Source organism: Galeopterus variegatus, unplaced genomic scaffold, assembly GCF_000696425.1.
Source record: "Galeopterus variegatus unplaced genomic scaffold, G_variegatus-3.0.2 Scaffold2843, whole genome shotgun sequence".
Lineage (NCBI taxonomy): Eukaryota > Metazoa > Chordata > Mammalia > Dermoptera > Cynocephalidae > Galeopterus > Galeopterus variegatus.
This window is the reverse complement of record NW_007728954.1, coordinates 164,029-178,789: the sequence shown is the minus strand read 5'-3', so window position 1 is coordinate 178,789 and position 14,761 is coordinate 164,029. Positions and strand designations below refer to the sequence as shown.

Below are 14,761 nucleotides of genomic sequence, written 5' to 3'. Positions count from 1 at the left end.
AAAAAAAAAAAAAAAAAAAAAAAGAATTCAGAAGCAGCTGGTACACTTTCCTGAATGAAAAACTTTCTCAGGCAAGATGACTTATTTATCTTATAGAAATGCATCCTGTGAATGGAAGATTTTTGTCCTAAAAAAGAGCTGTTGAAATATTTGGTACCAGGAGGGTACTCTGAATGCTATGATGAGTTTATACCAGTTTCATTCAACTTTTATAATAATTACTACTACTCCTAATAGTGTATTAAATGAAAAGTTACCTGCCCATCTTTTCATCTCTGTAGGATTTGATGATTAAAAAAACAGTCTATTTGTATTCTAGTAGCTTGCAAAGGATTAGGGGAGACAGGCTACCAAACCACCGAGGAGAAGCTTAACATGTTAACTAGGGAGGTGAGAGCGCCCAGCTCGACCACCTGTATCCCCAAATTGAATAGCCACATTACAAAGACGCGGCCTCGGGCCAGCTCCTGAGCTCTGCCTTTGAACTCTTGTCAACACCAAGTTTATTCATGTTCTCAAAGCCTAGCGGGTTCAGTATTGTTAACTCCTCTTGGGGTGTCTAGAACAAAGCCAGCAACACGTTTAAAGTGAATCTGGGCTCACAGATCCAACCAAAAGTGTTCTTTTTGAAACACAGAATTTGAGATCATTTTAGCCTATGCTTAAAGAAAGTGTAAAATGGATGGGGGTTTGATTTTGTTCCTTTTTAGAAAGAGAAATAATAAATAGGATCATTTGTCTGTAGACCCAGTCCTTTTAAGTAAATGCCCTAAAAAAGTTGTTTTCTGGCCCTGTTTTTTCCCATAACAAGCATTTTTGAGCCTACTGTGTGCATAGTACCATCAGGGTGTTAGGAATGCTATAGACACTTTGAAAAGCTTTGTAAAAGAGTCTTTTGGGTTTGGATGTTGGGCAGTGGTGGACTTCTTGGATAGCTTTCCTTGAGGGTTGCTTCTTTTCAATGTTCATGTAAAAGTGAAAGCGCTGCTTTTTACACTGGTTGTTATAATCTGTATCTGTATGATTTCTTCCCCAATTACTAGAAAATCCACCCAGAGAGAACACCTTCAGAGAAATTGTTAGCCGTGAAGGAGTTTGAATCACGTAAGTCTTTCTGTGGCCGGCCGGGCAGTTTTTTTAGCCACAAATTTAATGTGGATTAGGTAGGACTGAAGAAAGCAAGGGAGAGCTTGTGCTCTTAGTCTGGGTGGTGACTTTTTAACTATTAGTTTTTATTTTGACTTGTGTGGTGCTTGAAAAATGCTTTTAACTTCTTTTTTTCCTGAGTTGACAGGATTATTAGGAGACAATTGAGGGAGGTAGGAACTCTCAGGATAAGTTAGTGCATTCTGAGCTATCTCCTGCTGGCTCTTCTGGCATGCTGAATATTTTTGGATCTTTGCTGAGTTGCAGTCCTGCAAACAGCTGATGTTCCTACCGAAAGGCATTAAATCAGGGGCTACCCAGTTACTTGGCCGTGACACAGATTCCAGGCCCAACCGGGGGGCTCTTGACTGGACCGAAGCTGGTTATCAGTCATTGCCACTCATCCCTGGCCTCATTGCCAAACGTCAGTTGAGATTTCATGTCCTGAGTGACTTTCAATCGTCAGAGGAAGAGAAGAAAGAAATGGCATGCTTTTCTTCACCTAGGGTTTGTCGTTTAGACCAAGTGATGGGGAATAATTTTCCCTGAGGGCTCCACATGCTAGTTTTTTGGTGTTTTTTCCCCTTACTGCCATTTACAGTAAAAAAGGATGTAGCTAGAAATGCAGAGTTTTCTGCCGAGTGTAATGGGTTGTCTATCCGCAGATCTGGATAAGTTAGACAATGAGAAGAAGGATTTGATTCAGAGTGACATTGCTGCTCTCTATCAGTTTTACTCCAAGCACCTTGAATTCCCCAACCACGATAGCCTCGTGGTGCTATTTGCACAGGTAAGGATGCTACGTCGGGCACGTGTGTCCTGCCCTTCCCTCTCTGGGCCCCTTTCCCAGCACACACTCAGTGAAGACGAATGGAAGTAGGATGATGGCATCACTGACAACGAGGCTCTGCACCTGGTGGAGACTGTGCTGTCCTAGCCCTGCTGGTCCTCGAGCACATCCTGGTCCCCTCTGTGCTGGCCCTCGTTGTTGGGAGAGTGTAGGAAATTCCCCTTTGCCTCCAGAAGAGTTCACGAAAACAGAGGAGCTGCAGGGTCCCCGTACTGTGGCAAGCTTTAACCTCTAAGCTCTTATGTAACTGATTAACCATGTTTGTGGGGTAAAGAGTCCAGTATCGGTACCTGTGTGCAGTGTGTGCTGATCAAATCAGGATGACTAGTTTGTCTTTAGTGTTTTTTCACTCCTACTAAGGCCGTGTTGATAAAGCAGAGACATGCACAGATGCCCCTGAGGGCATCTGATGGCCCAGGGGTCTAGGTCCAGAAAGTCTTTCCTGACGGTTCCCAAGAAATCTTTTTCTTTTCTTTTTTTAAAAATATTTTAACATTTATTTGTACAGTATGTTTTTTTTTTTTGCTAAGAAATCTTGTTTGGAGAAGCCTAGGTTTTCCAAAATCAGGTAGAATAAGAAATTAGAGAGGACTCTGAACAAGAGCAACTTAAAAGTGGTTTAAGAATTGGAAGTTAGGCCACTGCACGAATGTCTTGGGCTGTACTAGGACAGGAGAGGAGGGTGCGCGGTGTCCTGCTGGGGCGGAGCTCGTCTTTCTGTTCCTGCCGTCGTGGCTCTTGCTGGCCACCTGCTCGGCTGGGTTCCTCTCCCTCCTGTGCCCTGCATTGTCCTCTGTAAGCTGGGCATCTAGTTGAAGGTGACCTTCCTAGAGAGAGAAACTGGAGTTCTGCTGCATGGGTACAGGAAACTACGTCCACCTGCCAGAACCTTCGGTCTCCAGATGCACGGAGAGCTTAGGTGGACACTCGCACATTTCTGTCTCAGAAGCGAATAGGCACCACCTGTGTACCTTTTTCCCAGTGATTGCATTTCCAGGGGTCTGTCTGAAGGAAGTGATCAGAGATTATGGACAGAGATTTATTTACATGCAAGTTATTTATTGTAGGATTCTTTTAATAGCCAAAGGAAATGGGGAAGGGAAGGGAAAAGGAAAGCAGAAAAACGGGAAGGAGGAAAAGGCAATATTGTAAGTGGCCAGCAGTAGGCGTTTGGTTAAGTAAGTTGTGGCAAAGTCATGTGACTGAAGGTTGATAACCTTTATAGGTCATGTTTCAAAGACTCTCTAAACCCGTGAGAAAATGTCGATTGCATAACATTAAATATAAAATCAGGATGAAAAGTGTGTGTAACGTGAAAATACATGTACATGGAAAGAAAGAGGAAATGGAAATTCACAGTTAGTTGTTTTCTGAGTGGAAAAATTTTGCTTTTTCTGCTGAACAATTTTCTGGATTTTCTTCAATGACCATATATAACTTAAGAAAATACTAAGAAGGAGAAAAAGGTAAAAAACACACACTTCAAAAATAACAAATATAAAGAAAGAAGTATTTTGTCATTTCTGCCCACTTCGACCCCCCAAGGGAACTACTGTTAACAGTTTGATGAATTCCTGTTTAGACTTTGTGTTTCTCTAGATATATTTCAAGTATGGGACTGTCATAGTCAGAAAATAAAAGCTATTCTTTGAAAAAGAAAACAATGTGTTTAAGTTATGAATGTTAAGGTGGAAATAATGAAAAACCTTCCTGATTTTCATATTATCCAAGATAGATACCATATTTTTTTTAAATTATTTTTATTTATACATATTTATGGGGTACAGAGTTGACTATCAGTATTTGTGCACAGTATGTGATCAAATGAATATTATTAGCATGTTCATCATTACAAATCAAAATAACTTTTTATGTCCCTGACCCCATTACACCTAGCCCCCTCCCTCTTCCCCTCTCCCACCTCTAGTAACCATAGGTCTGTTCTCTCCTCCTGAAAGTTCAGTGTTTTATTATGGTCTTTCTTTCTTTCTTTGTTTCTTAGCTCCCACTTATGAGTGAGAATATGTGGTATTTCTCTTTCTGTGCCTGGTTTATTTCACGTAAAGTAATTTTCACCAAACTCATCCATATTGCTACGAATGGCAGAATTTCATTCTTTTTAGACACTGTATTTTCCTAAGTGTCCTAAGGAGGTGGATTTGGGTGAGAGTGGAAAGTTGAAGAATTGATTAGTCTTAAATTTTTTGATAAAACTGGATACATGATTTTTTGGTGTGGATTAGATGAGGCGTGGCTATATGTAAGAAAGCAAGAGATGAAATAAGTATAAAATATTTTCTCTTCACTTCTAGCTATGAAAAAAGATGACTTTTCCTGTAACACAGTAAAACATGCTAATAGGATTTCTCAATGTTAATATGTAGATATGGGACTATATTTTTATAACCAAAAATGAAAGCACTTGATCTCACAAGTAGAAGGATATTTGTGGTGAATATATAACTGAGTCTTTGAAATCTGTATTGATTTAGAAAATCCAGGACATTTGTGTGTCCCTTAAAAAAAATATACAAGGGTTCTTCAAAAAGTTTATGGAAAGATTTGTACAGCCCCATGCCACCCCCTGGTCCTGCCTCCCAGCCCCAGCTGCTGCCATCCCAGCCTCAGAGCCCTTTCCGCTGTCCAGTCCCTGGAAGGCTTTTGGGGGTTAATATGTGGCCCATTGGCAGCTGGCAGCAGAAGGTGACTGCACTCCCTCAGCACATCGAGGTGTGTTTTAATCACTGGAACATATGCATGGTTGGGAAGTGTATTTTTGGTGCGCAGCCTACATCTAGTCTAAATGCTAATTATGAAAATAGCTTTAGCAAGGCACTTACGCCTGATTTGACTTGAGAAAAAAGGACCATGGCCCGTGCATTTTTCTTAACATGCAAGTTCACTTTTCTTCTCTAGGGATATTTCAGAAGGGAGGGAAATCTGGCAGGAAAACTGCTTCACAATTTGGCTTAAACACCATCAACACGTCCCCAAAAGGAACCCTAATGACACTTATGCTTGTATGAGCCTTCGCTTATGAAGAAACACATGCACTCTTCCACCGTAAGAGGAGGAAGGCAAGGGAATGAAGGGGCTGATGATCACAGAACATTCGAGCCTGAAGGGATCTGGAGTCCTAGACTGGTCTGGTTGTGCTCACTGCAGAGGAGAGGACTGAAAAGCAAAGGGGCAAGAATTCCATCTCCCGAAGTAGTCAGGAGTTGTCTGTCCCTTGATCGGTTTTGTAAATTATTGCTTAATGTTGTCATTCATGTTTTCATTCTGTAAACATTTGTTGTCCTTTATGAGTTTGTTGGTATGTTGCTGAGGCATGTTGGTATATATATGTCATTCAGTACCTAGTAAAGTGTAGGACACATAGTTTACGTCCCAATAAATTTTGTTGAATAGATGAAAACCTTAATTTACGCCTACCTAATGTTGGTGATGGTCAATGGCTAATGGTTATTGGTTAACGTCCTAAAGAAAGAATTGGTCAGAGTACTTGGACTTGGCACAAAAAAACATTATACTAAGTCTTGTGCTTAGAAATGCCCAACCCCTCAGTATTTCAGAGGTTGTGTGTTGTTTTACTAACTCACAGTGTCCCCCATTTTCCCCTTTATATGTTGAATTGTAAATACCACACGTCAAACCCATCATAGGCCTTACTTCTATGTGTACGAAGATTTCCAAGCCTTTGCTGTTAACCCTTTAATTTTAAATAAAATTGCCACTTTTACATTTAGGAGATCCAACCAATGTAGAAGAAATATGACATAGTGTGAAGAAACCAGGCTTTGCTGTCAGAGTGTCTAGTCTGAATTCTGACCCCCTGTTCTGCCACTTACTACTTATATGTCCTTGAGCAAGTCACTTAATCGTTGACCCTCTCTGGGCCTCAGTTTCCACATTTGTAAAGTGGGCTGTTATAGTAATGCTAGAGTGATATTGCGGATTTACAAGATGGTAAGTACGCAGCACCTGGCACAGTGCCTGGCACAAGTGCTCAGTGGATGCTGGTTTTACAAAGCCCATCTGTTGGTCTGAAGTGTGGCAGTGCGGTGTCTCCAGGTGTGGGAGAGAGGGGGTGAAATCATTCCACGTGTACTCCTCACGGACAGAGCCTTCACAGCAGCGAGGGACGGACAGGGGTCTTGGCCTTCGCCACCAGCCAGCTTCATGACTGTGGACACGTCACTGCTGCTCTCTCACCTCACTGTCGTCATCTAAAAAGCGAACAGACTGAGTCCCCTCCCAGCTCTGAAATTTTAGACAGCTATGAAGAGTGCCCACTGTTTTGTTCCCCAACAGACTGGGTGTTTCTTGAAGACACAGACTTTGACCTGATTGTCTTTCTAAGCACAGTGACCAGCACATAAGGGCTCTCAGTACATGTCTGTGGAAAGAATGAATTTCTAGAACAGTACAGAAATTAGGCATGCACAGCCCTCATGTCAGCCTCCTGGCTCCAGGTCAGCCTTCCAGAACAGCGAGAGTCGCCCTTGGTGTTTTTTGATGCCTTATTTCTTTTAATGGATGAGAAAGAGGCCAGTGGTTGAATTGGCAGAGACACGAGAGGCAAGGTCACAGTTCCTTAGCTTCAGGCTCTTGGTGTCCCTCTGTTTCTCAAAGGGAGGGCCAGCAATTTGATTAGATGAATAAGTGCTTTCATATTTACCACCACCTCTTATGAGACAGGCATTGGATTATGTGATTCCTTTTTAAGGATGGAGGGACTCAGTGATGGGCTCAAGATTACAAAACAGGGCTGTGGCATAATTGGGATTAGGCTCCAGGTGTCTTCACACCCGTGTGAATATGCAGACTTTGGTCCATGGAGCTCTAGGGGTCTGTGGCGTTCATGGGGGTCTGTGGCATTCTCGGGCCACTGTATGTAGGTGGGTAGGGAGACTGCACTGAAGACTGCTTCAGCTCTAGCAGTTCTGCTGGGACTTGTGTACAGATGGGACTGGGAGGTACATTTCACTTGAACAAAGGATACCATGGCTGGAAGGAAGGTTTCAAAACTGCTAAACCATAACATCTTCCAGTTAATTTGTTGATTTCTACCTAGAGAGTAGCTTTAGCTCATTTTTTTCTCTCCCTTTCTCTCCCTTTCTTACTGCAGGTTAACTGTAATGGCTTCACAATTGAAGATGAAGAACTCTCTCATTTGGGTTCAGCGATATTTCCTGAGTAGGCTGAGTTTGACTTCATTTCTTTTCTTTTTACTTATTTAACACTGATTTGATTTTTTTTTAAATAGCCCACCTAACTGCATGTAGCAGACATGAAACGCCAAGTGAATTAAGACAGCTTTTTAATCTGCCAGATTTCAAAATATTTCCCCTATACTTAAAGATATAAAGGTAGTCGTTAAGAGGACAGTTGCTTGTAAGTCCTGCTAGGCAGAGAGCTGCTATTCAAGAATATTTTAGTGCACACAGAAGGAACGGCCCATGTCCTGCTGAGAAATCTTCTTTCTGCATATCTGTGGTTTTGGAAATCTTTAGGTTTCTTATGCTCAAAATGAAACAGTAATTGCCAACCAGGAATTGGCTATAGGCTTGTGTAGAGAATACATGACGTGCTTCTCCATCTGTCCTTTTCGAAAAACACCAGTGGAGAAACAGCACAGTTTCGGGGGAGAACATGCTAAAGTAGTGAACTAGAGGAAGATGTCAAAGAACTACAGGATTTCTCTTTCTACTTCAGGAATTCTTGTGCAATCCAAAAAAGACTAGGCAGTTGACAAACAGAGAACTTAATAGCTTTAAGTTGAATGGATTGCCAAGAATGCTTTGGCTGTCGTCTGTCTGATGGAATGGGCATTTCCAAAAACACTTCAGTCCCCTGAAGTTAAGTCCTTGCTTCACAGATGGGACCACGGAACCCTTCCCACATCCCTGAATTAATCCACATCGTAGATTAGTTCCATCTGAAGGGAAGTTGCTTTATCCACACTGCAGGAGCCTTTGGCTTTAGGCTGAAGCATATGCAGGAAACCCTCACCACCCATGCACAGGCTGTGGGCTCGCCCCTGGTGTGTGCGGTGGTTGCTGCCAGGCTCTGTGCATCGTGCCAGTCAGAAAGAAAGTTTTCTCACATGATACTACTGTCCGTGAGACCAAAATGGTGTCATCTGCAGTTTTAATTCTGATAGGGAGGAAAGAAGTGTTTCTTGGGAGAGTGTCTTTTAGACTTTTGCCCTTGGGAAAGGAAAGAGAAAAAGAGAAAGGGCATCAGATCTTCTGAGGAAGGCTCACATTGGCAACTTCAGGACCGAAAAGAAGTCCAAAACGTCTCTGTTCTCGGTGTCCTACAGACTAACAGATTAAGAGACGTTTTGTTTAGATTCACCTTTTTCCGTGGTTGCCAAGAGAAGCGTGACACCGAGAACATGAGTTGCACTAAAAGAACCTGAAAGGTCTTCGCCTTAGTACATTTCCCCCACCTCAATAAAAAGATACCCAAGAGCTTGTCTTGAAAGGAAGTATTTAATACTTCTTCTGCAAGACCGTTCTAGAGATCTGCTTTTCCTTTACTATAGCTACCTTTGAGTGCATTTGTTTATCAGATTTCCTAGGGCCTGATGCCCTGTGCATCACTCGCCAGGAAGGCGGGTGGGCTGTGGTGCAGGGCAGAGGTGTCCCTCCCCAAGGACAAGGCCAGGAAGTTGCTATGTGTTTGTCCCGGGCACCAGGCCAGCCTCAGACTTTGCTCAGACCTCTGGCAACGCCAGGGTGGAGGAGGGCAGCTCCCCCTCGGCAGGCTTTGGAACCACTTTCCTTTTTATATTCTCAGGGCAGACAAGAGAGGTGTTTTAGTCTCTGGAGGGTCAGGCAGGTGACACTGGCCACAAGGGCAGTGATACACATGGATGTGAGTGCCTATAGGAGCATGAGCCTTAGTTTCCGGACAGTTTTAATTGGGGGAAAAATCCCTTTGGGCTGAAATCATATCAGCATTGTGATTTCAAAGGCAGCATTTTCAGAGATCAAGCACTTTTTCCTGTAGTTTAGAAATTTCTGTTCTCAGAACTTTGACCTTGATATAATCAGAAAGCTCAAAGCACCTCGCATAGGCGAATCTCTCTCTCTCCTAGCCGTCCCTGAAAAGCAGACCGTGAGCAGCAGGAGCAGTAATGTCCCAATTTTCCAGATGAGGAAATTGAGGTGCAGAGAGACTCAAACGGGCTTCTCCACATCTCTCGGGGGATCACAAGCCCTCCCTCACTCAGGAAGCTGGCATTTCTCAACATCTGAAGAAAACGTGTTAGAAATAATCCACTAGTATAAAAAGCTGCTTGAAAACCACAACCCATTTGTCTTTTGCAGCATACAGTGAAGTAGCAGTTATCTTTGGTATTGGGTTTTGAGTCCTGCATCTAACAGGAAGGAATAATTGTGGCATTGGTTGTTTTTATTGTTGTGTGTTTTTTGATTTTAGCTTAGATATCATTGTTTGGAATTGCAGATTTCACTTTTCAATATGGTTGGAGTTTAAGATGCTAGATATTATTATAAATACATGCAGAACAGCCTCTTAGAATATGATGGTCAACTGTTAGATTTTTTTCTTTAATGTCTTGCAAAGATCTAGTTCCTCTAAGTTAGCATGTAAGTAGCCAAGGAGACTAAGTAGTCTGTCTACCTGATTAAGAAAACCAGATTTTCTCTTCTGTTGACAGTGTTGCATTGATGAATCATAGCTGTTGCCCCAATGTCATTGTGACCTACAAGGGGACCCTGGCAGAAGTAAGAGCTGTACAGGAAATCAGCCCAGGAGAGGAGGTGAGTTTGTGGCCACAGGTGGCTGTGGCATGTGGGCTGTTTTAAAAGGCATTGTTGACAAATGCGTGCAGTATCATGTGATAACATCCACTGTAAATGATTGCGGCAGTTAAACTCTATGTGTCTTCAGGCCCTCCAAGGGTTAATGATCCAAGTTTGTGACCTGTGGCTTGAAGTCCCACCCTTTGGGGCTTCCATTTGGTGCTCACCTTTTCCGTCTTTGGTCAAGAAGACACAGGAAAGAGAAGGGTGGTCTGACAGGTACAAAACCATGCTGTCCACTGTAAGTGAATCACCATGCAGCATATGCATGTATTCAGACAATACTCCATACCCCACAAAAATAAATATAATAAAATTGGGGGAAAAAAAGAGGAAACAGGAAAGAATAAATTTGAGTTAAATTCCTCACAAAGACTTATAGGGAGGGGAGACTGCCAAAATGACCAAAGTGACATTTTTGATTCTCTTTAGAGTCTGTGTGTCCCTATTGCCAAACAATTGAATTTGACCTTTTTTTTAACTAGAGAATTCTTGCCTGTCCCCCCATCCCCTCCAAAGAGGTCCAAAGCATTGTTTTGAAAAGAGAACGAGGAACCAGCAGGGCTGAGAGCTGCCGCTCCAAGTGACACACCAGCATTTCGCATCATATCAATTGCACATCTGACCTTTAGGTGGTGGTTCACTTTTTAGTTTAGGAGTATGTTTCAGATGGCCGGTTGTATGTGCTCACAGGGGAAGTAGAGGCAGTCTGTGGCCAAGACGCACCTTTAGCTTCCCTCCTTAACTTAGGGATGTGAAGAGAACCAGGTGTTCCTTCACGTGTTAAGCAACTCCCTTTTCCTTTCCCGTGCTGCGACTCCATGAGTCCCTGGAAAAGACGGTCCTGGGGCATTGCTATGTGTACAAGGAGGGTACTTCAGAAAGACTCTGGAAAAATAGAATTAAAAGATCATACGAATCTTTCTCTGAACTTTCTTGAAGTACTCTCCTATGCTCTACGTTCTTAAGTAAATCCATAGCAAGACACATGAACTTTTAGAGACTATTTGCAATATTAGGTTAAATTTCAGCTTAATTTGTAATGCTGTTTCAAGGTGCATGTCTGGATATAATGTGATATAATTTGTAATGCTGTTTCAAGGCGCATGTCTGGATATAATGTGATATAACTTGTGGTGCTACTTCAAGGTGCATGTGTGGATTAATACGATAAATACTTTGATTTCCCTGGAAGGTGTTAACTAGTCCATAGTTGTGGTGAGACCTGAAGCCCAATGTGCAGGTTGGCCTTTCTACCCTTTGCTGAACCTGTCACAAGGGTGTCCCTTTTGGGCTGGGGTGTCTAGCTTTCCGAATGTCTTGTGGAGACCACCCTGATACCGCTTTACTGAAACAGACGGTTGCAGTCAGCCCAATGTAATCATCAGGCCCCAGAGCTCCTGTGGGCTGACTGGAGAGACAGTGGTGTGTCACCTGACAGGCTCAGTCTGGCTGTGAGCTGACACAGTGGAGTGGCCTCTGGTGCCATCTTCTGGAACCTTCCGTCTGTTGCACTGTGTCCATCAGTCATTTCAAAGGAAATCAGACAGGCTCTCGCCCTGTGAGGCAGGGCAGGACTGGGGGCTGTTTTCATTTGCCCTCATGCTCTCACCTATCTGGAACACAGTAACCTCATTTTGGGGAGTCAGTGTTTTGGGGGTGACTTTCCCTTCAGAGAGGGGAAGACACCCCATGCTCCCAGATATCAGAATGAGCATGGCATGTTCACTTCTGCTGTTTGGGGTGGGGAGAGCATGGTTGCCCCTGCAGTAGCCAGCCCCGTGCATGTTCTTCCTGTGCCTGCCTGTTGGGGCCCAGATCATTGGCACGCTGGTGGCTTTGTGAAATCCATCTGTTCACTCCAACATTCGCCTGACTGTGTGGGACAAGCAGCTAGTGCCATCCCAGTGAGTAGATAATGGGCATCTAAATTCTGGCCTCCTCCATATGCCCTACATCTTAGTTATAGAACCCCTAGAAAAAAGCAGGGATGGGAGAAGCCGGCGAGCCCCGAGGTGAGGCCCGCAGGTTCAGGAGTGCCTGCGGGGGCGGGCGCCAGCATGCGGGTGTTCCCTGTGCTGACTCCTGGTGCCACTCAGAGCTGTCAGGCCTGGCCTGCTGCGCTGAGTCCCGTGCTTTGCCAGCTGACATAAAGAGAAAGGAGGAACCTAGCAGCAAGTGCATGTGGGTGCCCGCCCCTGCACGCACCCAGGAACGATGGCAGTGAAAGTATCTGAGCCATCCCAGGTGGTCAGTAAAAGAGTCCAGGTAAGGGCCAAGCAGAGGCAGCACAGGCCCACGTTCAGGGATGAATTGACTCTTTGCCCAGGGGGCCTTGCTTCTGTACACCAGACAAGGGCGGCTACTGCTGGTTCAGACGCACAGCTTGTTCTCTTTGGGGAGGCAGGAGGCAGGGATCCTTTCAGTCTCCAGTTTACTGTTGTAGGGACTCCTTGATTCTAGAGGCTCTCTCTCCGCCACAAGGAGGTGGACAGCGTCAGGTGGCTGTTCAGTGGAAGGAGCTCAGCGTATTAACGTGAAGAGCACACTCCTAGCTGTGGCCCTCCTTGTCCTCTGGCCCTGCAAGGACATCATCGCCGATGTATGCAGAGACACAGCAGTGATGAGGATTTAGTTTCCCTGTAGCAGACTGAAGCTTCACCTTTTTGGACCCCTTAGGTTTATACCAGCTATATTGACCTCCTGTACCCAACAGAAGATAGGAATGACCGGTTAAGAGATTCTTATTTCTTTACCTGCGAGTGCCAGGAGTGCACCACCAAAGACAAGGTAAGGTCACTATCTGGTCAGGGTGCTGACTGCACTCTGGTCCCAGAACCTCTCTGTTCAATGAGCTCCCCTATCTCACGTGGCAAATTTCCGCCTGCGGTATTTTTGAGCCTTTAAACCTGCCTTACAAAGACAGCCAATAGGAATCCAGTTAGACCAGGTGTCTGTCCAAACTTGTCTCCTGGGAGCTGATAAAAACATTTCCACCTCACCATACAAATAAGGGAAGAATCTGCCAAATTACTATTTCTTGAAAAGAAATGACTACTCAAAAGAGAGGGGAGGAAAAAGCACATGAGAATAATTTTCAGGCTTTCCAAACTGTTCACCTGAATATATGGAATTTTCCCTGGCATTGCTCAAATTGTCAGTGCCCTCCGTCCTTGTCCTAGTCTCTTGATTTGTAGATGTGTGATCATGCGTATCGGCCCATAGCAGACACATTCTAGGTATCCTGCCTAAAAGAGGATTGTCTAGAAAATTAATATGTAAGCTTTTGTTTGTATAAAAGGGTAATTAATGGAGTATGCATTTCTTTTGGACCCATTGCCTGATTTCCTTTGATTATTTTGGAACCTTAGAATGGTCAAGCCTCTACCTCTGCATGGGAGTGTGTATTGTTTGAGAGGTTTTCCCACCAGTATGGCTTGCATGGGAGATAATGCCTTGCACTTATGGACATTTCCTATAAAAGGGTAATTAATGGAGTATGCGTTTCTTTTGGACCCATTGCCTGATTTCCTTTGATTATTTTGGAACCTTAGAATGGTCAAGCCTCTACCTCTGCATGGGAGTGTGTATTGTTCGAGAGGTTTTCCCACCAGTATGGCTTGCATGGGAGATAATGCCTTGCACTTATGGACATTTCCCTTAGGATAAGGCCAAGGTGGAAATCCGGAAGCTCAATGATCCCCCAAAGGCAGAAGCCATTCGTGACATGGTCAGATATGCTCGCAATGTCATTGAAGAGTTCCGGAGGGCCAAGCACTACAAATATATCCTTTACGATGGTCTGGACTTATTTCTATTCCTTGCCAAAAAGAGGTGATGGGAAGTTGGGAAGAGGAAGCAGGAGAAGGATGGGTTTAAGAATCTGAATTTTGAAGGAAGAAAGTCTCCTGGTAAATGTGAGAAGACATATTGACCACCCGTGATGTGGTGTCAGCCCTGTCAACGTTAAATGATCTCATCCTTATTTCTCCTTATTCGACTGGTTTGCTCAGGAGCTGTGCATGGTGAAAGACTGTTCAGAATGGTCCCTTGAAGGACCTCGTGTACTGGGTATTTTACTTTCCTCCATCTCCTCACAAGGTCATCTCAGTAGGGACCGTGGCCATTCCCATGGAGCAGATGAGGAAACAGGCTCCTAGATAGCAAGTAATTTGCCTAAGGGACACAGTGGGTCACTGCAGTTCTGGAATTTTACCCCAGCTTTGCTGACTATCAGAATCCATGTTCTTAACTACATTGTAGCATTTTCTTGGGAGTTGAAAAGAGATTAGATTTGCACTCCAGAGGGTAGAATTTAAAACCAATGAATTAGAGAAAGGCACGTTGTTTCTCAACATAAGAAAGGACTTTGCCATGGTTGGGCAGTTTCTTAAAAATGCTCCAGCTGAAGTGCTCAGGGTTCCAGCCATTTGTTGAGGATTTGAATTTATGATTCTGATCGACATTGTTTACATCGGAACTGAAGGTCTGTACCCTGTGGCTAAAATCTTTGAGTTTTGTTTAGCAGTTGAAGTCTCCAGGTTTTCCTAGTTTGTTTCTTCGAGAAAATGTAATTCCTTTCACTTTTGTGCAGCTTTCTGTAGTTGGCTTTTTCATGGGGTGAGGGTGTGGGTGGACTGGACAGAATAGCTCCTTGAGCCCTGCCTGGGGAAGTCTCCGGGTGGCGTGATTCCTGCTGGTCCTTTCCTTGACGCCACAGCACCCCCTAGTGAGCTGCTGGAGATCTGCGAGCTCAGCCAGGAGAAGATGAGCTCCGTGTTTGAGGACAGTAATGTGTACATGTTACACATGATGTACCAGGCCATGGGCGTCTGCTTGTACATGCAGGACTGGGAAGGAGCCCTGCGATATGGCCAGAAAATCATTAAGCCCTACAGGTGATTGCAGTGGCTGTTCTGATTATCCT

The 14,761-nt window shown here is 44.1% G+C and overlaps 1 protein-coding gene across 1 annotated transcript in view; it reads left to right on the top strand.

Annotated features, from left to right (window-relative positions):
• Positions 1-14,736, top strand: part of SMYD2 (SET and MYND domain containing 2) — a 27,948-nt gene extending 13,212 nt beyond the window's left edge. Inside the window, exons 4-10 of the mRNA XM_008583163.1 lie at positions 1,044-1,104; positions 1,812-1,936; positions 7,128-7,195; positions 9,690-9,792; positions 12,514-12,624; positions 13,499-13,619; positions 14,558-14,736. Coding sequence (XP_008581385.1) covers positions 1,044-1,104; positions 1,812-1,936; positions 7,128-7,195; positions 9,690-9,792; positions 12,514-12,624; positions 13,499-13,619; positions 14,558-14,736 — 768 coding nt within the window. The remainder of the gene's footprint in view (positions 1-1,043; positions 1,105-1,811; positions 1,937-7,127; positions 7,196-9,689; positions 9,793-12,513; positions 12,625-13,498; positions 13,620-14,557) is intronic.
• The last annotated feature ends 25 nt before the right edge of the window (positions 14,737-14,761 follow it).